The sequence below is a fragment of the Littorina saxatilis genome, linkage group LG3, assembly GCF_037325665.1.
Source record: "Littorina saxatilis isolate snail1 linkage group LG3, US_GU_Lsax_2.0, whole genome shotgun sequence".
NCBI lineage: Eukaryota > Metazoa > Mollusca > Gastropoda > Littorinimorpha > Littorinidae > Littorina > Littorina saxatilis.
In genome coordinates, this window is record NC_090247.1 from 23488309 (window position 1) to 23512479 (window position 24171).

At 45.2% G+C, this 24171-nt stretch overlaps 1 protein-coding gene and 1 long non-coding RNA gene across 3 annotated transcripts in view; one reads left to right on the forward strand and one right to left on the reverse strand.

Annotated features, from left to right (window-relative positions):
* The window catches only part of LOC138961916 (organic cation transporter protein-like), a 41211-nt gene that overhangs the window by 3705 nt on the left and 13335 nt on the right, over positions 1-24171 (reverse strand). For both annotated transcript variants that reach the window (XR_011454350.1, XM_070333588.1), the window contains exons 3-10: positions 9450-9675; positions 8064-8167; positions 6296-6450; positions 5688-5856; positions 4886-5101; positions 3671-3897; positions 3111-3295; positions 2109-2260 (exon numbers count right to left, since the gene is read on the reverse strand). Coding sequence is in view for 1 of the 2 variants with exons in the window: in XM_070333588.1 (XP_070189689.1) it covers positions 2109-2260; positions 3111-3295; positions 3671-3897; positions 4886-5101; positions 5688-5856; positions 6296-6450; positions 8064-8167; positions 9450-9675 (1434 nt within the window). In the remaining variant the exon portion in view is untranslated. The remainder of the gene's footprint in view (positions 1-2108; positions 2261-3110; positions 3296-3670; positions 3898-4885; positions 5102-5687; positions 5857-6295; positions 6451-8063; positions 8168-9449; positions 9676-24171) is intronic.
* Positions 12713-13927, forward strand: LOC138961918 (uncharacterized). Its single transcript, XR_011454351.1, has 2 exons — positions 12713-13029; positions 13314-13927. It is a non-coding gene; the product is annotated as an uncharacterized lncRNA (long non-coding RNA).

The following is a 24171-nucleotide window of genomic DNA, read 5'->3' on the forward strand; positions in this document are numbered from 1 at the left end:
TGTAGTCAATGCGGGCTTGAATAGGTAACCAGTGCAGTGTGTGAAGAAGTGGTGTTGCGTGATCTCGTTTTCGTGCTTTCAGAATGAGGCGTGCTGCCGAGTTTTGGACTTTTTGTAGTTTATGCAGGAGGTACAGAGGACAGCCAGAGAGAAGAGAGTTGCAGTAGTCAAGTTTAGAAAGAACAAAGGCACAGACAAGAGTGTTAGTTGTTTGAGAGGAGAGTGTGTGGCGAATGGTGCTGATCTTACGAAGCTCAAAATAAGCTGCTCTACAGACTAAAGATAGTGTTTGTTAAGGGTCATGTCAGATGAAAGGGTGAATCCAAGGTTTCTAGCTGATGGTGAGAAAAGAATGTCGGTGTTGCCTATTTGAACAGAAACAGGTTGGGGAGAGGGAAATGTAGTGTTCTTCTTTTTGCACAGTAAGACTTCAGTCTTATCATCATTCAGCTTGAGTTTGTTATCGACCATCCAAGATTTAACATCAGTGATGCATGTCTGAATGGTCTGGATGGCGGAATGTGTCTCTGCAGGGGGACTGGGTTTATACAGCTGGGTGTCATCAGCAAAATACTGATTTAAAACAGAATGGTTTTGAATCAGTGTGGAGAGGGGCTTAGTGTACATGATGAAAAGGATGGGACCGAGTACTGAACCTTGAGGAACACCGAAAGAAAGTGGGGCTGGAGCAGACATCTGGCCATCGACAAGCACAGCCTGAGTCCTGCCAATGAGATAGGACTCAAGCCATGCTAGCGGTGGACCGGATATGCCGTACAGAGTCTGAAGTCTATGGAGAAGCGTGACATGGTCAATCGTGTCGAACGCTGCAGAAAGGTCAAGTAGGGTAAGCACTGACACATCACCACCATCCAGAGCAGACAGAATGTCACTGATTACTTTAAGTAGGGCTGTTGCAGTACAGTGAGAAGGGCGATAAGCGGACTGAGAGTGCGAGATCAAATCATGGGTGTTCAAATATGACAACAGCTGCTTCAAAACTACCTTTTCAAAAACTTTGGACAAGAATGATAAATTAGATACAGGACGATAATTCTTCAAAATATTGACATCAAGACTAGGTTTTTTGAGAAGTGGTTTGATAAGTGCAGTTTTGAACAATGATGGAAAAACACCAGATAACAGGCTATCATTGACAATTTGAGTAAGATTTGGCAACACAACACATCAAGATTCTCAAAAAGCAGTGGTGTGGGTATGGCATCAAGTGGACAAGTTGTTGGTTTGGACTTCAGAATAATGGATTTAAGGTCTTTTTCACTGATTGGCTGAAATGATGGAAAAGAACAATCAGTCGGAACATCAACATGACTGGAGGAAGCAGAATGTGCACTCATCTGATCAAGTTCAGAACGAATATCAGAAACCTTCTTGATAAAATAATCACTGAATACATCTGGCAGCTGACTAGCGGGGAAAACAGTGGGAAGTGGGGATACCTTACTGCGGCCGGTCAACCGGCAGCAAATATCGAACAGTTAATTGCTTGAATCGCAAGCAATAATCTGGGTTTGGAGGAAGGTTGTCTTTGCTGCGTGTACTAACTTAGTTACAATGTCCTTTGCTCCTTGAAATATTTGTTTTTGGACAGTAAGACCCGTCTTAAGATACCTGCGCTCAGCAAAAAACAAGTGTATTTGCAAGTATAAGACGATCACGTGACCGTTCAGTGTTGACACAACGAAGCACAAGTCTACTGCAATAAGATAATCTTCTGACCGTTCAGAACTGTTTGACGAGTTCTTCCAACACGTATTTCAACTTTGCACTGAAAATCCGGCAGTTGAATTAACAAGGAATGGATTATTGCCACATTTTCCAAGTAGTCTTCTGCATTGCCTTTTGTCTACCTTTCTCCTTCACAAGCTGGAGGCCTCTGACATTCCGTGTTCTTAAATTATCAAGTATATATATATTCGAAAACATATATGTAAATAAAAAAAATTAAAAAATAAAGAATTGATTCTTTTAAATGTGTGTTTTCCGCATATTATGCCGGTGGGATCTCGAAAGACAAACCGCTAGTGACAACCACGATTGACAGTCTAGGCATGCATCCAACATGGCGACCAGAAGCAGCGTCTTACCTGCCGAACTTCTTTGCATCTTCCAGTGACTCGGGCAGGTGTCTGTGTAGAGTTTCCGGTAGAAAGACGCACAGCAGGCCGACGCCTATCGTGGTTGTCCCAAACACCAGCAGGGGCAGGGCGCGCCCAAACTGACCGCCCACTATGTCCTCCTGAAAACAACAGTAGTTTCGGTTAGATTGGATCACTGACACCTCATCTCACAAGCTGTAATAACTGTGTGTAAGGCGTCATAGACGAACTTACTCTGTAGGGGGTTTATGGGTTTCTTGGAAACACCGATCTGTGCACTGAGGAACGAGATTACATCGTCAATGCAGATAGTCAGCTCCGAAGTGCGTACTATTGAACTAAAAGATGGTCAATTTGAGCGAACAGTGCAAAAAGCACAGATCGGAGCTAGTTCTCACTGAGATGTCGGTCAGTCGCAAGATTTGACTGGCATAGATCACCGACCATGGGCGAATGCAGGCCGCCCGCCAGTGTTACGTTTAGCTTGCTTCAGTGTTGCCAAGCAAAAGCAAGGAAAAGCAACTCTTCAACGACTCATACAACTTGACAGAGTCAGGGCTCCCCACGGACGACCCTCCTAGTGCGTCCCGGGACCCCCACTTTCAATTTTTAGAGGGTCCATGGACCCCCACAGCAGAACGTTAGAGGCTCCTAAGGGTCCAAAAGCCGAAAAGTCCCAGTGTACTTATAAAACATTGTGGTCACGTATTGTGTACTGTGAACGATATTCTTCCTTGGAATATTTTAGGTGGACATGACAATCCAGGACCCGCTCTTTTAAAGTCTAGTGCGTCCCGGGACCCCCTCCATACATTCCTAGTACGTGTTTTCGGCTTCTAGTGCGTATATGACGCAGGGACGCGCTCTATGGGGAGCCCTGCAGAGTTATTTCAGAACATTATCTATTTCGCATACTATCAAACATTCTTTAGTCTTCGACTTGTTACCCATTCCGCCTTCTTCAATGCGAGCACTGACGTGACGACTCACCAGGTCTGCGATGTAAGGGGAGATCATGCCGCCCAGCCTGGCGAAGAGACACGTGACGCCCATCAGAGAGTTGCGCACGATGGTTGGGAACAGCTCCGCGGAGTACACGTAAATGATGGCGAAGGCAGCGGCCGCTCCCAGCTTGCCGATCAGGGCCAGAGCGATGGTCAGCCACGTCTTGACCTCTGTCACACACACACACACACACACAACACGCCGGTCAATCACACACACATTGGTGGCAAACCGGTCAGCGACACAGAGGATGAGTTATAAATCACTTCATGTCAAACAAAAGTTAGAATTCCCATCATGATTAACTTTCGTAGTATTTAATATAATTTTTTTTTTATTCTCAGCATCGTTGTTTCCTTTGTTTACGCCTGGTATTATTCGGGCTGAGTCAATTTCGCGAAGTCTACTTCACGAAGCTTGCCGCCAGAAGCTTTGGTGCTGAATTGTTGGTAAAACACTTCGCGAAATCGTGCTAAGACAGGACAACAACAACAACAACAACAACAACAACAACCAACAACAACAACCAACAACCAATAACTCACCACCAGCAGTATAGAGGACGGCAAAGATGGTGCTGAGACAGGCCCCTCCCCCTAGCATCATGCAGCCGATGTGCGTGACCTTGCGCCCCAGCCTGTTGAGCAGCAGCACGCAGCCAGTGTAGGCGATCAGCTCTACCACCGCCATCAGCTGGAAGTTGACGTACACGCTGCCGCCCAGGTTGCCCGAGTTCAGGCTCAGGCCGTAGAACACCATGGAGCACACCAACCTGTCAACGACACAATCAACACCATGAAACACACCAACTTGAACACAACAACACATGTTTTAATACAAATAAGATGAACCGTGCTTAAAATCAAAACACATCACGACATGACACGATTCATCATGACATTTCTTCTTCTTTTTTCCTTCGTGGGCTGCGACTCCCACGTGACTTACACTTGTTGGCACGGGCTTGTACGTGTATGTCCGTTTCCACCGCCAAATAGGCACGGTCAAACTGTGATTTCGGGGGATGCATGCTGGGTATATTTGTGGTTCTAAAACCCACCGAACGCTGACATAGATTACAGGATTTGTTGTGCGTGGTTGTGCTTGTGTGTACACACGAAGGGTAATAAGTTCTAGCAGGTCTGCACACATACGTTGACCTGGGAGATCTAAAGAAATCTCCACCCTTAACCCACCAGAAGCGGCCGGGATTCAAACACCAAACCTTCCGCGCGGAAGGCCGACGTCCTAACCACTGGGCTACACACACATCTACAACACGACATGCAGAAAGAGCGCAGATGACAAGAACGGGTGATGATCTGATGACAAGAACGGGTGACTATCTGATGACAAGAACGGGTGACGATCTGATGACAAGAACGGGTGACGATCTGATGACAAGAACGGGTGACGATCTGATGACAAGAACGGGTGACGATCTGATAAACAAAGAACAGTAAGCGCTCTAAATGCATGCAATCTGTGCAAAAGAGTAAGTGAGAGATATGGGGAACCAATCTCCTGGCACCTAAAAGAATAACAAGCATTGAAATAAACTTGCGACTTTCATCGTCTTTCATTGGTCAATATTCTCCCCTGGTCCAGCAAACAATACAACGCGACTCAAGAAAACTCAACTCAACCCCATCAACACAACACAACACAACACAACACAACACAACGCAACACAAAACAGCATCGCACAACACAACACAACACAACACAACACAGAACAAAACACAACACAACACACTCACCAGTTGAGACAGAGGATGACGGTGCGGATGAAGAGGACGCGTGACGTAAAGATGTGCCACACTTTCTCATTCTGGCTGACCTCATCGAACGTCTTGTTGTCAAACACTTTCTCCGGTAACATCACCTTGTTGACGCGCGCAGCGTGACGTATGATTTCCTCCGCCTCTGCGTCACGGCCACGTGCCAACAGCCAACGGGGGGACTCGGGGATCAACCTGCCAAGAAACATGGAACACTCAACATCTGACCAGAAGATAAATCGTCAGTATCATACGTTTTATCTGCATCAATAAGTGAAAGCGAAGGCTTGAAGGTGCCGTGAAGATCGTCTCAACCAGACTCGGGGTGGTGAGGTTTTATGTTTCGAGTTACCATTTAGTCGATTAGTAAGATAGTCTGAGTATCAGTCAATGCAAAGAACAGTAATCATGTACAGAATCCCGCCACTCACCACCAGTAGGAAAGGAGCAGCAGGATGGGGAAGGACATGATCATCTGTACAGTATGACGTCACTACTCACCACCAGTAGGAGAGGAGCAGTAGGATGGGGAAGGACATGATCATCTGTACAGTATGACGTCACTACTCACCACCAGTAGGAAAGGAGCAGCAGGATGGGGAAGGACATGATCATCTGTACAGTATGACGTCACTACTCACCACCAGTAGGAAAGGAGCAGTAGGATGGGGAAGGACATGATCATCTGTACAGTATGACGTCACTACTCACCACCAGTAAGAAAGGAGCAGTAGGATGGGGAAGGACATGATCATCTGTACAGTATGACGTCACTACTCACCACCAGTAGGACAGGAGCAGTAGGATGGGGAAGGACATGATCATCTGTAGCTTGTCCCAGTCTCGCACCACGTAGGCTATTCCGCCGAGCAGCATCACCCCCGCCGACCAGAACATCTCCACAACGATGCCCACAAACATCCGTTTCTTGGGACCCACCAGTTCCATGCCTGTGGGAAAAAATCCATCACTTTCTGAATACGATAAATGGGAAAGCTGCTCTGAATACGATGGATTTCATGAAACTAGGAATGGTGCTTTGTAAGGACCACTTCAAACGAGCAAAACAATTCAAACTGCCTTTGTTGAAAATACACTGACGCTGAGCATCCCTTAATGTTAAAGGTACTGGAAGGGTTCAGTCCAGGTTCTGCGCCCACTTACTGGCTATAACATCCACTTTCAAACCGCAAACTTGCACAATACGCCGCCTAGAGAGCTCTTCAGCGGTAGAGGCTGGCTAGATCATCTATCAAGAAAACTACACGAGGTGGACAGTTAGCTCGTTCCACGGACGTCGACACGTCATGGTCATTTAAAAGATAAAGTCAAAATATTGACGATAACAAAGGCGACGACGAGGGTAATAATGAAGACAAGGTTTCTCACCCAGCACGAAGATGACGAGGAAGAGGCCTGAGATGGTGAATCCCGTCAGGAAGCGCAGCACCACGTAGATGACGAAGGATGGCGCCCACGCCACGGCGATACTGGACGCCGCCTGCAGCGCCACCATCCCCATCAGGGCCAGCTTGCGTCCGATACTTTCAGGGTACATAATCATAGCATCAGCTTGCGACCAATACTGTCAGGGGTCATATTCATGGCATCAGTCTTTGAGTCTATGTTGTTGCGCTTTATTATCAGCTTGCGTCCGATACTGTCAAGGGACATAATTATGGCATCAGCTTGTGACCAATACTGTCAAGGGACATAATCATGGCATCAGCTTGTGACCAATACTGTCAAGGGACATGATTATGGCATCAGCTTGTGACCAATACTGTCAAGGGACATAATTATGGCATCAGCTTGTGACCAATACTGTCAAGGAACATAATCATGGCATCAGCTTGTGACCAATACTGTCAAGGGACATAATTATGGCATCAGCTTGTGACCAATACTGTCAAGGGACATAATCATGGCATCAGCCTGTGACCAAAACTGTCAAGGGACATAATTATGGCATCAGCTTGTGACCAATACTGTCAAGGGACATAATTATGGCATCAGCTTGCGACCAATACTGTCAAGGGACATAATCATGGCATCAGCTTGCGACCCATACTGTCAAGGGACATAATTATGGCATCAGCTTGCGACCAATACTGTCAAGGGACATAATCATGGCATCAGCTTGCGACCCATACTGTCAAGGGATATAATCATGGCATCAGCCTGTGACCAAAACTGTCAAGGGACATAATTATGGCATCAGCTTGTGACCAATACTGTCAAGGGACATGATTATGGCATCAGCTTGTGACCAATACTGTCAAGGGACATAATTATGGCATCAGCTTGTGACCAATACTGTCAAGGGACATAATCATGGCATCAGCCTGTGACCAAAACTGTCAAGGGACATAATTATGGCATCAGCTTGTGACCAATACTGTCAAGGGACATAATTATGGCATCAGCTTGTGACCAATACTGTCAAGGAACATAATCATGGCATCAGCTTGTGACCAATACTGTCAAGGAACATAATCATGGCATCAGCTTGTGACCAATACTGTCAAGGGACATAATTATGGCATCAGCTTGTGACCAATACTGTCAAGGAACATAATCATGGCATCAGCTTGTGACCAATACTGTCAAGGGACATAATTATGGCATCAGCTTGCGACCCATACTGTCAAGGGATATAATCATGGCATCAGTCTTTGAGTTTATTTTATTGTTGCTTCATTACCAGCTTGCCACCGATGCTGTGACAAAAAGTGACTGAGTCAGAATCACACATTTTGTTGACATGATTGTAGTCATTTGCTAATACTCAGCATATTCGAAATAACTCATAATAGCATTTGTATCACCTCTATGCGCATTTAAGTTTCTACAAGAAAAAGTTGATGAAACAGTTAGACGGTGACATGCGGCGTAATACTGAGGACAACAGGACAAGTTGATGATTTCAGTCTAATCAAGTCGTTTGGCACACATTTTCCCAAGTTTTAATGATTGTTGAACATATTTTTAATTGTTTATTTTTGTTTTTGTTTGATTTAATTTTGTCCGTGTTTTATTTTTTGGTGCAGGCTTAGAGACAAGCAAGCCCAGGGGACTCACATGTCAGCGACGATGCCGGGAGGAGGTGGGGGTGGGGAAGGGGGGGTGTGTGTATGTGTGTGGGATGTAGACCTACATGTCAGCGATGATGCCTGTGGTGAAAGCGCCGACCAGCAGACCCGCCATCAGGATCATCCGAGAGTGAGAGCGATACAACTTGCGTGAACACACCAAGTCCCACTAGGGAAAAACATGTCAAACAAACGTCAAAAACTTATCAATCTTTGAGATACAGGGGAAAAAGATGGGTGATTCTGAAATCCAGGAGTCAATATATTAGCTCGCCTATTTCCAGCATTTTAAATCAACGGTCCTCATGAATTGTCTGTGCGTTTGCATGTTTGTCTGTGCGTTTTCATGTTTGTCTGTGATAAACATTATGTCCTTTTGCAAATACCCTACTACCTCTGAGTGTCCCATGTAATTTTGTTCTGAACACTTTTTTGAAAACAGATAAGTATATTTACAGAAGTATGAAGAAGGAGACATATCTTAAAAGGACACCCATCACTCCCCCTAACCCCTCCCTGGTTAAAACAAATAACCTAGCCCACCTCATGGCTTTGAATCGCACCATTGCACAGTGTGGACAAACGTGAACCGTTTGAGTTTTATTTTCTGTCAGTGCACTTACAGATTGACGCCCAAGACGCCATAGACTAGAGGCAAAAAGTAAAAGACCCGAAAAAGGATAAAAATTTATTGTCATGCACAGGATGCGCATTCGAACGCGTGTTCTATAAGAAATGATTCACATTCCACATTCTTAAAAAGACTTTCAAAGAAAATGTCCTTGCTGGAGGGACCCATGACCCTTAACCCTTTAATGCCTGATATGTTTCCGTTATCAAGGCAGTGAAAAGCCTGCACAGCTTTGGAGAGCCCTCAACGGACCCTCGTGTCTTGTTACCACTATCTTTAACAGCCATACACACAGCCCCGACAGCTAATCTTTAACAGTCACTTGCGGTGTGACCTGTAATTCTCATGGCGTGTCCCGGTAAGCCGGTGGAAAAATGAAAATGCCAAGTAGGTCACACGTCCAGGAACGCGCAGACAGTTCACCTGTTCTTTATATCTTTTTGACCCAAAGCAAAAATAACAAGGGGCTCAAGTTGCATCATCGCCGGATCACAAAGGGTGCACTGTTAAAGTTTGCCTAGGAGTGGAAATATTTCCACTTACCACCGAACTTTATGCACTCGCGTGAGTTTCCACATGCACAACCATCTCACAGAAGACTTATCACGTATCAAATTAATTTGTAAAACTGAAACGAATGACCTTTTTGCTTATGTCCGTTATTTCAAAAGCTGTACATAACCTTAATTTTTGGTACAGTCTTTAAAACCCAGTAATAGGACTTTGGCACCGGTAGTGTTCACCATTAACCGTGTATGCAATACACAATACATGTACAAAACAATAGTCAACAAAAGCAAAACTCAGATCGAACTGTTACCTTGGTAACGGCAGACGAACTGTAGGTGGTGGGGTCGTAGACAAATCTGGAACACTGCGTCGTGTCTGTTTCCATGGTAACGTTGTCCTGGTAAAAGACGTTGCATCTGGAGTAGCCCCCCTTCTCCTCCATGTCCGGGTCTAGTGGGATGGAGGTGTTGACTCTCTGCGCATGCTCGGGGCTGTGCAACGACCACGTGTCTTCCGCGTAGCCTGGCAACGCACACCTAGGAATGAACGAAAATAGTGAAATTATAACTATCTCTAAATTTAAAGTTTTCAGAATAATCTAACTCTTGCAAGGGCGATATTTTTGGAGAATCTGAGCAAATAGCTGCACTGCATACCACATCAGATAATCCAAACAATAGAATTAATCTTTTTTAAAGAATGTTTCGTATCTGCTAAATCCTGGCTCAGCAAAATCAGTCTTGAGTCTTGAGAATACAAAGAAAGCTCATATCTGCAGAGCACGTCAGTTTGGCAAATTTTAAGAATACTGGGTAAGCTTATACGACTCAAGACTCAAAATTGTACTGTCCTTTTTAAAACGAGGAAAATTCCCATCTAGTGTTGGGCGGTTACAGACAAAGACCTGAAATACATCACATTTACTACGAATTAAGAATTGCACTCTTAGTAACTGTGATGTATTTTATGTCTGTAACCGCCCGACACCGGCTGTACAAGTACAAGCCTTGTAAACTGTTGCCCGCCAAACTGACCCCTCAGCGACACTTGACCATCCTTTATGAAATTATGATATTGCCGTCTGTGCTAAAAAAATAAATAAATAAAATAAAAATCTCTACAACATGCCACAAGCACACCGAGCAGTAGTTGACGAGAATTAGCCGGGTGGGAAGGGGGGAGCCGCCAAGGACCGAGATTGTTTGCTTTTGCATTAGCCGATGAGAATGCGGAATGGTCAGCGTAGTTGTGTGTGTCTTAGGGTGACAAAAAAGCATCATGCGAACGTGTTTTATTCAGGTTATCAACATAAAGACGGGCCAAAGACAGACTAATTTCACTCATTCGGAATGGTATCTGTATTGCAAAGCGCTTGACTTCCCTTGTCACAGCAGTAAGCGAAGAAGTGTGGAGTCAGCAGAAGTGTGCCCTGACCTCCCGGTGACAGAGTCAAAGGCGATATACAACACGATATAGGCCATCGGATATTTCCGTTGAGGGACAGTCAATATGAAGTCAGTGGAGATAAGAGGTGAGAGCGGTATTGGTGAAGGCACGAAGCCACGACGTGTCTCGTCTGTGCTAACGTCCTCACAGATAACTTATCTGTTTGGGATATGTATGTGATGATATGAAAAATAACTAGCCCTACACGTTTACAGAGAGAAAGAAGCAGAGGGGGGAATAAGTGATGATATGCTACACGTCTCGTCTTTACTGACTGTTGTCACTTATATCGCACCACGTGACATCTCGCAAAACTCGTCACACCACCAACTCTTCTCTCTCACTTTTTTTGCTGATGAAGTGTTTTTGTCCTGCTATCCTACATATTGACCCCCCCCCACACACACTTACACACACACACACACACACACACACACTAATGTCAGAAGTGAACGTGCTCGTCAGGCTACGCTGTGCAGGGGATGGCAGAACCGGACCAGGCATCCGGGTTCTTTCTCACTAGTACGTGTCGGTCGGCCGTTGGTTTTCAACGGCTTTCATATGTAACAAAGCAGCCTGTTGAACATGCACATGAAAAGAACGACATCAATTGTGGAAACAATACCACCATATTGTGCAACAACAAAATGTACGTTGCCGACACCAGGACATCTGCCTGGCAAACAAGGTCAATTCACTTCCTAGGTCTTTTCCATGCGCTTCAGCCCAAAACATCAACATTGGATCGTTTAACAAGCGCTATATATCCGCGTCGACCTGCAGGAATATTTCAACAAAATCGCCTATTAGAATCTCAAGACAGCTGTGTCATCTGGCCTTTGGCAAAAACCAGCAGCGCAAAATGACAGGGACATCAGAGTTCTGACATCAGTGTAGTTCAGAGAATACCACACACGCCGGCTCTTCTAGTTTGAAGACAAAAAATAACAGTTCTTAAGAGGAAGCGAAAACACCCCCGCCATGAAGTATCCTGATTTGCATCATATTCATAATCGACCCCAAGCTTACCCGTCTCCCCGTCTCCCCGTCCCCCCCCCCCCCCCCCCCCCCCTCTTCAGTTTGTTTTTAAGGACAGACGTGTAGAGCCGCGCGGTGTCTGACCCTGACCTTGGCTCCGACCCTGACCTAGCCCTGACCCTGACCTTACGGTCCCTGTCCCCTATCTTGCCCCTCAGTGTCAAGAGGTCCACTTCCATTCACACTGATCGATATTTGCTTTAGCCGTCCGGCGCTGCATAGCGCAAATCAAACCTGTTTCTTGTGTACTGATTTACATCATATGAAGGCCCTTGCCCCGAACATTTTTGTTAATCCAGCTATTTCACTCCGTAGACTCCTTCGCAGCGGTGTGTTGCGTGCCGCACGGGTGTTTGCACCCCGCACGCTGGAGTGGGGTTTGTGTCTCGATAAAACAGCTTCTTCTATAAACATTTCGTAACTTTGCACATTAAGATATGTCTTGTTAGATCTGTTAGTGTTTCTTCTACACGCCAATGTACTTTTTGAGTGCATATTTTGTATATTATAGCCGTGATTCTGTAAAATATCACGCCTGTAACTGCACAGAAGCAAATTTCGTAGCATTCGCAACAAATTACTGGTGTAAACTTTAATGTGAAGAACTGCCATCAGTTCCACAAAAACCTGAACCTTTCTGCAGTACTGAGGCCGAGTTTCAAGCTTCTAGGACCTTGCAGACAGCGAAAAGCATTCGGAGAATGAGAATTATCCTACAACTTCTGTGTTTGCCCCCCGAAGCTGCCGTGTTTCGCCCCCGCAGCTGCCGTGTTTGCCCACCGTTTGTGTTTGACCACCGACCCTGCACACTCATGTTTATGTCCTCTAATTGGCTTGGAGCTATTTTGCAGGAACCACGGAGAGTTACTATGGGGCAGTATCTCTACCTACTGAACCAAAAAACAGGAACCGATGATCTTTTCTTCTTCTTCTTCTTCTTCTTCTTCTTCTTCTTCTTCTTCTTCTTCTTCTTCTTCTTCTTCTTCTTCTTCTTCTTCTTAGCTTGGTCTTCTTCTTCGCCGGGTAGCGCAGTCGGTAGCACGTTGGACTTGTAACCTAAAGGTCTCGGGTTCGATACCCCGTGTGACAAACGGATTTGCACATAGATGTATATTGGAGTTATGTGACTCAGGTGTACAAAATTTCATGGGCCACGAACTTTGAGTAGACACCGCACGGTGAAATGTCGTTGACGCAATGCAGTATTGTCACGTGTGAGATGTGACCAATCAGAGAGGAGTGTTGACTGAGGTGGTGTTGTATAGACATTTCATGAGCAGAACTTTACAGACCACTGAAGGGAACAGAAGTGTCTCCTGTTAGTAAAGTTTCTCACCGGGCGCTGGGAGGTCGGTTAGACTCGTGCCGCGGTATTGAATCGGTGGATTCAACTGCTGTGTTTACAGGTATTTATTGAATTGATATTTTGCTCGGAGATATTATTTTGCTCGGAAATATTGACTTGAGAAATGACCGGGAGAGTCATGTGTGAATTGGCTGAAAAACGTGCGTTGATGTCAGCCATTGTTGAAAAGGGAATGTTTACATGTTTTTCGGAAATGAAGTCGCTTATGAGTTAGCGGGTGTATATACTGTAACCGCATAAGTTAGTTGACGGTAGTGATAAAGAATGTCAGAAAAGTTTATTCAAGTATGGAGACTTATGGTAGTTTAAACTTGTGTATTTTAGCATCCCGGGCCGAGTGGGTCGCGGAAGTATCCCGGGCCGAGAGGGGTCGCGGAAGTTGGGGAACGAGACGGGAGGTTCTGCCCTTACGCCCGAGCCGTGAGCTGTGGGGAGCGCAGGAGGGGAGACAGCGTGAAGCGCTGTAAAACGGGAACCCCGTCCCCATTCCACCACACGAAGACAGTTTGTGTGGGTGGGGTGGAGCAGTGCGTGCCACTGAATATGTGAGTACGACTGGGAGAAATTAACCAGCGTGATAGCTGTACGGAGATACGTTTCCCAAGTGAACAACCACGAGACGTCGAGCGTCGTGGGTTTTTATCATCTGTGTGTAACAGAAGTGAATATTGACAGAAGTATTGCTTGAGACAATGACTTCGTGTGTAGTGAGACAGACGGGCTCTCACGGAACAAAGCTTAAAGTGTTATACGTGTGTGCACGTGAATTGTAGACTGCATGACAAAGTAACATGTATGTAATTTTGTGCAGTTAGACTCTGTGTGTTAACAGAAATAGAACTTCCATGTTGAGCGGGAGTGATCTGTAGAATGGATGAAGAATAATATGTTTATGTTGTGTTATTGAACATTCTAATAGAGGTACAGAGGCAAAGGGCCGTAACTGTGTTCGTGTTTTTGTGCCTGGTTGGAATGTGTGTGTGTGTGTGTGTGTGAAGGCTAGATAGTAAACAGAGAGTAGCACGCACAATTTCTGATAGGGGTAAATATACTTACATACAGACATACACACGTAAATTCCAGCCGTAACACCCCGGTCGGGCGACCCCATATGAATGAATGAATGAAAATTTATACTGCGTTTTCAGACAATCATCGATGATGCCAGGCTTGATCTCTGTCTTGATGACTGCAGACGTTTCCAGGAACTTTGAAGCTGGGACAGCGAAGTTAATTTTCGCATCAACAGGCTCCAGCCTGTTATCCACGGACGACCCGGACCCATCAAGTAGATTGCCCTCATGTTTTGGACCGCCCATGAATCTCAGGAATTTCCCGTGGAACAGTTTGTAGCCGGTACGCCAGAAAAGTTTGGTGTCATTCTCATATCTCATTGCCCTAACTGTGCGACACGAAAAAAACCTAACTACATCCAAAAACAGTTTAAATGCGATATTATCTAGAGGAAAGTCGCCTGAAGCGAGCAGTTCGTGGAAAAGAATATATGTATCCAACTGTCCACTTCTTTTTAGTTGGGTAATTACGTCTGGCAACAGTTTCTGAACCTGTTGTTGTGCATTTGCTTCTGTAGGATCTTCCTCAATTGAAGAATCGTCATTTGAAATGAGAACAATATTGTGCGAATCCTTTGCAATCTTTGTCCGCCTTTCAGAACATCTGCCGGAATGACTTTATAATCGTGCCCTGCATACGATTGTTTCCCAGTGTTACTGTTGACGGTCAAAATTCTAATTTTGAGCTGCTTATCGGGGTGTTCATCGACGTTATGGGCGATAATTTCATGGAAGATGGCAAAAGCTGTTCCACACTGGTAGCATTTATAATCCATACGTGCTGAAACACACAAATATTATAAAATGTGTTTATAAAAACAATACCTGTTACCCTCTCACCGCCGACGTCGAGTTGCAATATTAAGGCGATGCTAAAGTGTGGAAAGATTTAGATCTAGATCTAAAAATCAAACGTGAATTTCTCCAAAATTTGAGCACCAATCGCCTTCAAACTGTTCATTTTTATTAAAAACTGAATGACGATCTGAGAGGCATGAGCTAGAGATTGAACAAATCTCGCACTTACCCGTTATTTTAACTTTAACAGTCAAAGAACACAGTGCGTTACGCAGGTACATAACAACTGAAAACGGCTGCTTGTTTTGAAATTTTACCGATGCATCCCAGTAGCGCGACCTTTTATGCACATCACTAGCTTTCATCACTTTACAATCGCCTTAATGCGCAGTATAAATTTTCATTCATTCATTCATATGGGGTCGCCCGACCGGGGTATCGAACCCGAGAAGAAGAAGACCAAGCTAAGAAGAAGAAGAAGAAGAAGAAGAAGAAGAAGAAGAAGAAAAGATCATCGGTTTCTGTTTTTTGGTTCAGTAGGTAGAGATACTGCCCCATAGTAACTCTCCATGGTTCCTGCAAAATAGCTCCAAGCCAATTAGAGGACATAAACATGAGTGTGCAGGGTCGGTGGTCAAACACAAACGGTGGGCAAACACGGCAGCTGCGGGGGCGAAACACGGCAGCTTCGGGGGGCAAACACAGAAGTTGTAGGATAATTCTCATTCTCCGAATGCTTTTCGCTGTCTGCAAGGTCCTAGAAGCTTGAAACTCGGCCTCAGTACTGCAGAAAGGTTCAGGTTTTTGTGGAACTGATGGCAGTTCTTCACATTAAAGTTTACACCAGTAATTTGTTGCGAATGCTACGAAATTTGCTTCTGTGCAGTTACAGGCGTGATATTTTACAGAATCACGGCTATAATATACAAAATATGCACCCAAAAAGTACATCGGCGTGTAGAAGAAACACTAACAGATCTAACAAGACATATCTTAATGTGCAAAGTTACGAAATGTTTATAGAAGAAGCTGTTTTATCGAGACACAAACCCCACTCAACTTACCGCTCCAGCGTGCGGGGTGCAAACACCCGTGCGGCACGCAACACACCGCTGCGAAGGAGTCTACGGAGTGTATTTTGTCCAATGGTGAATTTGCACTTGATTCAATGGCCGCAAATACTAGGTTTAAATTTGACCAACGGCGGCTTTGCCTGCAGGGAGTTTGGACCATGAAGCCAAGTGAGGCTGACCCGGGTCAAACTCCACAATGGTCAACGCTCAGCGACTCTCGATGGTAAAATCTAAACCAAGGGGATGACTGATCACTAATGGAGTTTTAAGGGCTCAACTGGCCTTTTCTGGGGACAAGTGTGAGTGATATGACATTGCTGTGTTTGCGAGATGTCACCTAGCAGTCACTCTACAGCCACTTCAAGCCACTGTCTGTCATGTCTCGGCAACCGTGACAATGACGGGACGACTGTGTGGTGTAGGTAACCCTAAGTCTATAGCCTATCGACTAATAGTGTAGTGTTGATGCATGCAATTCTCTCCAAAACTGCGACAGTTTCAACAGCGACAGGCCAGGGAACCGCCAGTAACATTTGCCACACGAATGGCATGGATGTCACCAAAAGCGGCAAAAACGCCCTGAGTTCTTCACGCTATCTTCTAGGCATTCAGTCTTCTTCATAGTTATCTTATCTCCCATCACCCCCATTGTCAAGAATAGTCGTAGAAGAGTACTTACCACTGAGTTGTCTATATATAACTCAGTGGTATATGCACTTGAATGTCAAAAGGGATAGAGCACACCAAGAGCTGTCAGTGCAATGCACCATTGATTGAGGCAAGCGAGTCTTCCGAGGGGCATGTAAGAAGCGCCAGCTTGCCATGCAAGGGTACAGACGCTGACACCTCCGCACTGAAAGTTCAAGTTTAACTTAAGTTCCATCGAAGAGAACGCACTTTAACCCTAGTGGTGTTATTTTGATTCATTGAAAATAAGAATGTAATATTATATGCGCAGAAATGTCAATAATGACCTTGAACAAGTTCAGCTTTAGCGTGTGACATCATGGCTTTTTTCCCCAGAGTGTTTGTTAAGCGATTACAGTTCCTACCCTAGTTTTACGACAAACAGACGTTGAAGAAAGGCGATAAATCCCCTGACCCTCGAAAAATTCTATGCGGAACGATTTGGTAAGTGTGTGTGTGTGTGTGTGTGTGTGTGTGTGTGTGTGTGTGTGTGTGTGTGTGTGTGTGTGAGAGAGAGAGAGAGAGACTGAGAGAGAGAGAGAGAGAGAGAGAGAAAGAGAGAGAGAGCATCATTAAAACTAACTAACGGCATGACGTTGGTTGCGCAACTACGTAATCAAACACACACACTGACACGCACACACACACACACACACACACACACACACACACACACACACACACACACAGGCACTCACACACGCACGCACACACACACACACACACACACTGACACACACTATGTGCACTGATACAAGCTGTGTACGTATGGTGGAAAAAGAGCCACAGGTCAAGGACACCGTACTGCGGAATGGCCAGAATCTCAGCTCTGTCACTCGACAATCAGAGACCCAGTTCTTCACCCTGGCAAGCTCTCTGTCTCTCTGTCTCGCTCTCCCTCTCTCTCTCTGTCTGTCTGTCTCTCTCTCTCTCTCTCTCTCTCTCTCTCTCTCTCTCTCTCTCTCTCTCTCTCTCTCTCTCTCTCTCTCTCTCTCTCTCTCTCTCTCTCCCTCTCTCTCTCTCTATCTGTGTGTCAACTCGAGCTAACATTATTGAAACCTCAGTTCCAAGTTTTAGCTGTAGTGATCATTTTCCAGTGTGCCTCACGTGGTCGAAAAAAGGGGTTAGAATCCCAAAACGAAAACATGAAAGTAAAAGAGTTCGATCGTTTCTTCTGCACCTCTCTCAGAAACCGATAAAGAACTTCGAGAACGAAATTGGTCTTGGTGACTTCGTCAAATCAGCAGAAGAAAATCACTCGTAAGATCACCACTGTGCATGTATCGGTGTTGTATCTCATTAAAGCTGTTGTCTATTTATGACTATCCCGGGCTACGAGTTTGAAACTCGGCCTACACTGCCTGCATGACCTTGACAGCTTCATTCTACGCCTGGATTTTGCGCTGGTAACTTCCTGTTTGCTCTCTCATGGCCGCTGAGCCTACTTTATTTTCGAGAGGGATTGAGGGGGAAAAATAAACATCACTGAGGTTGGGTTCGCCATACGGCACGGGAAGGCTTGGACGGTCAGAAAGCCGGCAATGAGTGTAATCGTATCCTTGGTCAACGATGTCATTATTCCAACTTTGTTTGGGCAAAAGTTTTGCTCTTTTACTGTAAAATGTGCCCCCCCCCCCCCCCAAAAAAAAAAGTGGAGCACATGTGCATTTTATGGATCACAGACTTGTCCCTACATAATATTGGACTACTGACGTCGTTCGCCAAGGATAAACGCGTCGCAGCAATCCCATCTATTTGCATGAGCCGGCAGCGTGGCTTTCCATCCCAGAAGACAGTGTTTGTCTGGCGGCCAAGATTCCCCCAGTATACCTCCTGGAGACCTCAAACCACTGTCACGGAGCGAGCTCCAACACAAGCACGAACACACACACACACACACCCCCCCCCCCCCTTCCCCAGTCGCGGGTGAGTGGCAGGGCTGCAACCAGTCAGAACCGGATCGCGGCGCAGTCACAACTCGCGAAATGAAGTGACGCAGACCTCACACACGCCGGATTGAGGACACGAATGCCACCTCCATCATCCCCGTGCCGCCACCATCACCAACAAGCAACAACCAAGCTCCAGGCGATACAATGTTGATGTTTTGCCAGCCACCGAATTACAGAACCCCCCCCCCCCCCCCCCCTCTTCCCAAACTTCGTGGAATTATGCTGGCGGGGCCAGGGTTCAGGTTTTGGGGGTACAGCGATATGGAAGCCAGCCCGTACAGCTATATACCTGGCTGTATACGTAACGAGGTCAACACGCAGCGCTCAGTGCAAGGCCGGTACCACGTGCTGTCAGCGCTCCTAGCACCGGTGTGTGTTGTCAGTGTTGCAAGCACCTGTTGGTCTATGCTGTCAGTGCTCCAAGCACCTGTTGATGTGTGGTGTCAGTGCTCCACGCACCTGTTGGTCTCTGCTGTGCATTCTTTGTGTGTGACCCACTAAACTCTGCTTCACCCCGACATCTGGGTCTATGTAACGATGGCTTGTACACATAATGCATTCCACAGTGTGTGTGTGTGTGTGTGTGTGTGTGTGTGTGTGTGTGTGTGTGTGTCAGTGTGTTGTGTGTGTGTCAGTGTGTTATGTGTGTGTGTGTGTGTGTCAGTAAATAGGTCTGTGGGGTAAGCATTATGACGACTTCTATTAGGAGGATTTAGGCTTCCCAGTTGATGCGGATTGTTTGTTGTTGTTTTTTCTCTTATTTTTCTTGGTTTTTTTTCTCACAATAGAAGAGATTCCAGATGACAAAAAGTTGGGTATCACGACCACCATCAATGCGCACTAAGAAACAGCTGAGGGGCCTTGCTGTGAACAGCTTGCCTGCCATTGACCCTCATTGAGATCGCGCGCACCAACACTGAGTGCACGGGAAGGTGCAGGTGTTCTCACGCACACGGCCTCTGTGACAAGGCTTGTGATTGGCTGGGGGGAAGAGGTACACAGGTGGCGGTAAGATGGGGGCTTGTGCTCGTGTCACTCGTTCTCTGTGACAAGGCAGCCCTGCTTGTGATTGGCTGGGGGGAAGAGGAACACAGGTGGCGGTAAGATGGGGGCTTGTGCTCGTGTCACTCGTTCTCTGTTACGTCCGTCCCATCAGCCATCAGGCCAGTGTCACTACGAGGTCAAGGTCACTCGACAAAGGTCTTTGCCCGCGCCTCTCAGGGCACATGGACTTGGTATGGTGTTGTGTGTGGGGGGTAGGAGGGAGGGATACAAAAAATAGAAGTGAAGAAGCATGAGGCTGTGTGTGATGCCAGCAACTCAGTGTTGGTGATAAATCACCTGCTTCATTTAGTACGACTGTGTGTTCTCCTACATAAAAGATTGCAGTTTTGTACTATGCGCGCAGCACGTGCTGGGAGAGTGCACTGACACTGTCACTATGACATCAGCTTACGCTTCTTCTTGTCCTGCTGCACTCAAGTAGATGGACTGCAGGATATTTAACATGGGTACCGCTGTTCTTTTTGGACCATTTAAACTGACCGCTGCTTTTCACTGTGACTGAGGCTGTTCAATGATCTATGAAAACGATCGTTTCGAGTCCTTTCTGCTGGAAAATGAGTGTAGCAATGAACACTACATTCGACATCAAGGCTAGAGAGGTCCAGGCTGTGAGGTGCATTGTGGGTCGTGCATTTCTTGCGCACGTGCGTTTCAGGCTTATATTTGTCTGAAACCCCTGATTACACTGACAGAACTTGATGCCCGTTTTTCTAAGGGGCTCCGCTCACTTATGTAACTTCAGCAGGACCGACGACGCATTGCAGATTATACCAGCCCGCTACACGTACGTTGCCTGAAAGGAAAACAGGGCAAGTTCTCGTCATAATCCCCAACGCAGCATTCATAATATGCAGTGCGTCGTCTGTGCCGCTGACTCTGCGCAGGTATATTCTGCCCGCATAAGCAATATCTAGAGACGCAAAGCCTTGACTTCAGTTTACATTATTGAGAGTCAAACGCGTTTGGATATTCTGTAGTCACTGTAAATATCACTCGTATTAACTTGTATCACTCCATTGTGTTCTTTTGGTGGAGTTTCCATCACGACTTTTAGCCTCAGGGTGAAGGTTAACTAAGCTGTTATACGTACGACAGTCACAGTGATCAATTGCTTCTCAGTGCGTCTTTGTGTCAGTCTTGACCTTTACGCAGACCAGATGTTGGTACCCTTGTGTTCCAAAGACTCTCAGTGCACTTTTCTTAATATACGGCTCATTGTGTATAACTGGATCAAACATGTGATAGTCGGTCAGTAATTAATAGCCGGAGTAATTATTGTTTTGGATTAAGGTACACACTGTAACAAAACGGAACCTGGCAGTGAGGAAGGGATCATGACAGCAACAGTTGGTCTTCATCCTTATGTACCCGTGTACGTATGCCCTGGTTTTGATTATCTGCTAGGAGAAGTAGATATATCAGCAAAATATAATCATGGCCGCCATTTGCATTTCATATTTTCCAAAATATCTACTCCCTCTGGCAAAAAATCAAAACCAAGCATACGTACATGGGTACCGAATAAGGATGTAGACCAACTGTTGCCGTCATACCCTCCTGGGAGGGGGGGGATGTGAGATTTTGAGTGTTGTGATGGTGAACATCACCTTTACTGCATTAATGACCAGTTAAAGTACATTGTACTCGCTATGGTCACACCGACCATAGGCGAAGGTATCGTCCACTGGACTACTACTATCACAGAAAGACTACAAGGTACGTCACTCACCTTCGAGTCTTCTGTGTTCTTGGAGTCGCTTCCTGGGGAAAAATATTGTTCAAGACGGTTTGCCTCTTCCTACAGTCTGTGTAAGGTCAAATAAATACAGTTGAATGATTGTTTGAACTGTATGTACCTTTATTTTTCAGCTTCCGTCCGCTGCAGGTTGTTTTTAACCATCATTTGGACGAATCTTCGTTTGCGAGCCGCTAAGTCCCACCTTGCGTCAAATCATGCAGTCCGCACCGAATATGCATACCGGCGCTCATTGGTCTAAAACATATGTAAATATTGTGAAGCAAAGGGAAGCTACCCACGGGAAAATAATCATCGAATATCCTGTTATTAACCAATGAGCGCTGGTATGCATATTCGGTGCGGACTTCATGGGGGGGGGGGGGGGGGGGGGGCCTTCATGGGACACAACCTTCACTCAGCCTATCAGTCAGAGTGACATCAAAATATCATAACTTGGCGGACACGGAATATGACTCAATGAAGACAATGAAGACATCAGAACAAAGCAACGACCATGAAGAGGATGCACAACAAGAAGAACAAGAAAACAAGAACACAACGGACTCAAACAAACAGCACTCCTTTCTACGCGTCATGACCTGTTTTCGTCAGTCAATCCTATGTCAAGGTATCCACAAGAACGCAGAAAGATTCTGTAAACATACATATATGCGTGTTGATAATTGAAGGCGGCTGCGTTCACCACAAGAACGTAAATACCATCCTGACCTCAGGTCAAAATGAGTTCGGCTCATTCTCTCCCTGACAGGATGCCCTGAGTTTCGATTTTTTTTATATTTTTTAACATATTTAGAGCTTTTTGTAATGTGTTATGGATATAAGCAGATTCGCGATCGTCGATAATGATTTTTCATGGTGTTGTGTAATTTTTAAATTACAAAGGAATTGATTTGTAAGACAGTTTCAAGGGAGCTATTTTTTCGCGGATGTATTTACTGTGCAAACAACTCTAAATATGGCAAAAGTGTCACGTGATAATCAATCGTTTGGTTTCGGCGTTCGCTGAAGCAGACGATTTTTGTCTGTAGTGATGCAACCATATATTACGGTCTCCTTCTGGCAGCAGTCCCAAAATTTCGACTTGTTTTGACCTTAGAACGATGTCTTTATCATAACTGTGAAGAACAGAACGGAGATCACTGTCGAAGTCGGCCAATCTTCAATTATTTTCGTCTCGCGAACACGGCTCGCAAACAACATATGGGAGATAACTTGTTTTGATAGATTCGCGCAGGAGTTTCGCGTCCGGTCAGAGAGATATACTGGCAATAGCCGTTGAGCGATGTAATCAGAATGCGTAAATACAGGCATATGTGGACGATTTTAAATCTTTGCCACACGGGCATCCAGACTCCGTCTTCGGGGTATGGAACGTGCGATGTGTTTGGTGTGTGAGACAATGGCAATTCATGAAGATTTATTGTCAGTGACATAAATGACATTACCATTCTATTTTAGTCATTGTGTTCTTGCAGACATTCTCAACACTTGTTAAATTTACTTGTTAAATGAAACGGAGAAACGGGTGTTTGCTACCGAAAGAAAACAAACCTCTAGTTTCTTGTTCTTGAAGAAATGATATGGAACAATTAAGGGACTGCAGGCGAGAGGAACTAACAAGATAACAATAACAAGTCGCGTAAGGCGAAAATACAATATTTAGTCAAGTAGCTGCCATTTTTCAGCAAGACCGTATACTCGTAGCATCGTCAGTCCACCGCTCATGGCAAAGGCAGTGAAATTGACAAGAAGAGCGGGGTAGTAGTTGCGCTAAGAAGGATAGCACGCTTTTCTGTACCTCTCTTTGTTTTAACTTTGTGAGCGTGTTTTTAATCCAAACATATCATATCTATATGTTTTTGGAATCAGGAACCGACAAGGAATAAGATGAAAGTGTTTTTTAATTGATTTGGACAATTTAATTTTGATAATAATTTTTATATATTTAATTTTCAGAGCTTGTTTTTAATCCGAATATAACATATTTATATGTTTTTGGAATCAGCAAATGATGGAGAATAAGATAAACGTAAATTTGGATCGTTTTATAAATTTTTATTTTTTTTTACAATTTTCCGATTTTTAATGACCAAAGTCATTAATTAATTTTTAAGCCACCAAGCTGAAATGCAATACCGAAGTCCGGGCTTTGTCGAAGATTACTTGACCAAAATTTCAACCAATTTGGTTGAAAAATGAGGGCGTGACAGTGCCGCCTCAACTTTCACGAAAAGCCGGATATGACGTCATCAAAGACATTTATCAAAAAAAGGAAAAAAACGTTCGGGGATTTCATACCCAGGAACTCTCATGTCAAATTTCATAAAGATCGGTCCAGTAGTTTAGTCTGAATCGCTCTACACACACACACACACACACACAGACACACACACACACACACACACACACACACACACACACACACAGACACACACACACACACACACGCACATACACCACGACCCTCGTTTCGATTCCCCCTCGATGTTAAAATATTTAGTCAAAACTTGACTAAATGTAAAAAGAAAGATTGAAATAAGATGCAGTGGTATAAAGAGATCGAAGGGAGGGAGGGAGGGAAGGAAAGAAAGAGAGAGAGAGAGAGAGAGAGAGAGAGAGAGAGAGAGAGAGAGAGAGGGGGAGGGGGGAGAGCGAGAGAGAGAGAGAGAGAGCGAGAGAGAGAGAGACAATGACAATGACAATTCTTTATTTTACGAGGGTAACAGAATAAGCATTGGTATACTTTTTTGCATGTGGCCCTCGCCCTAAAGAGGG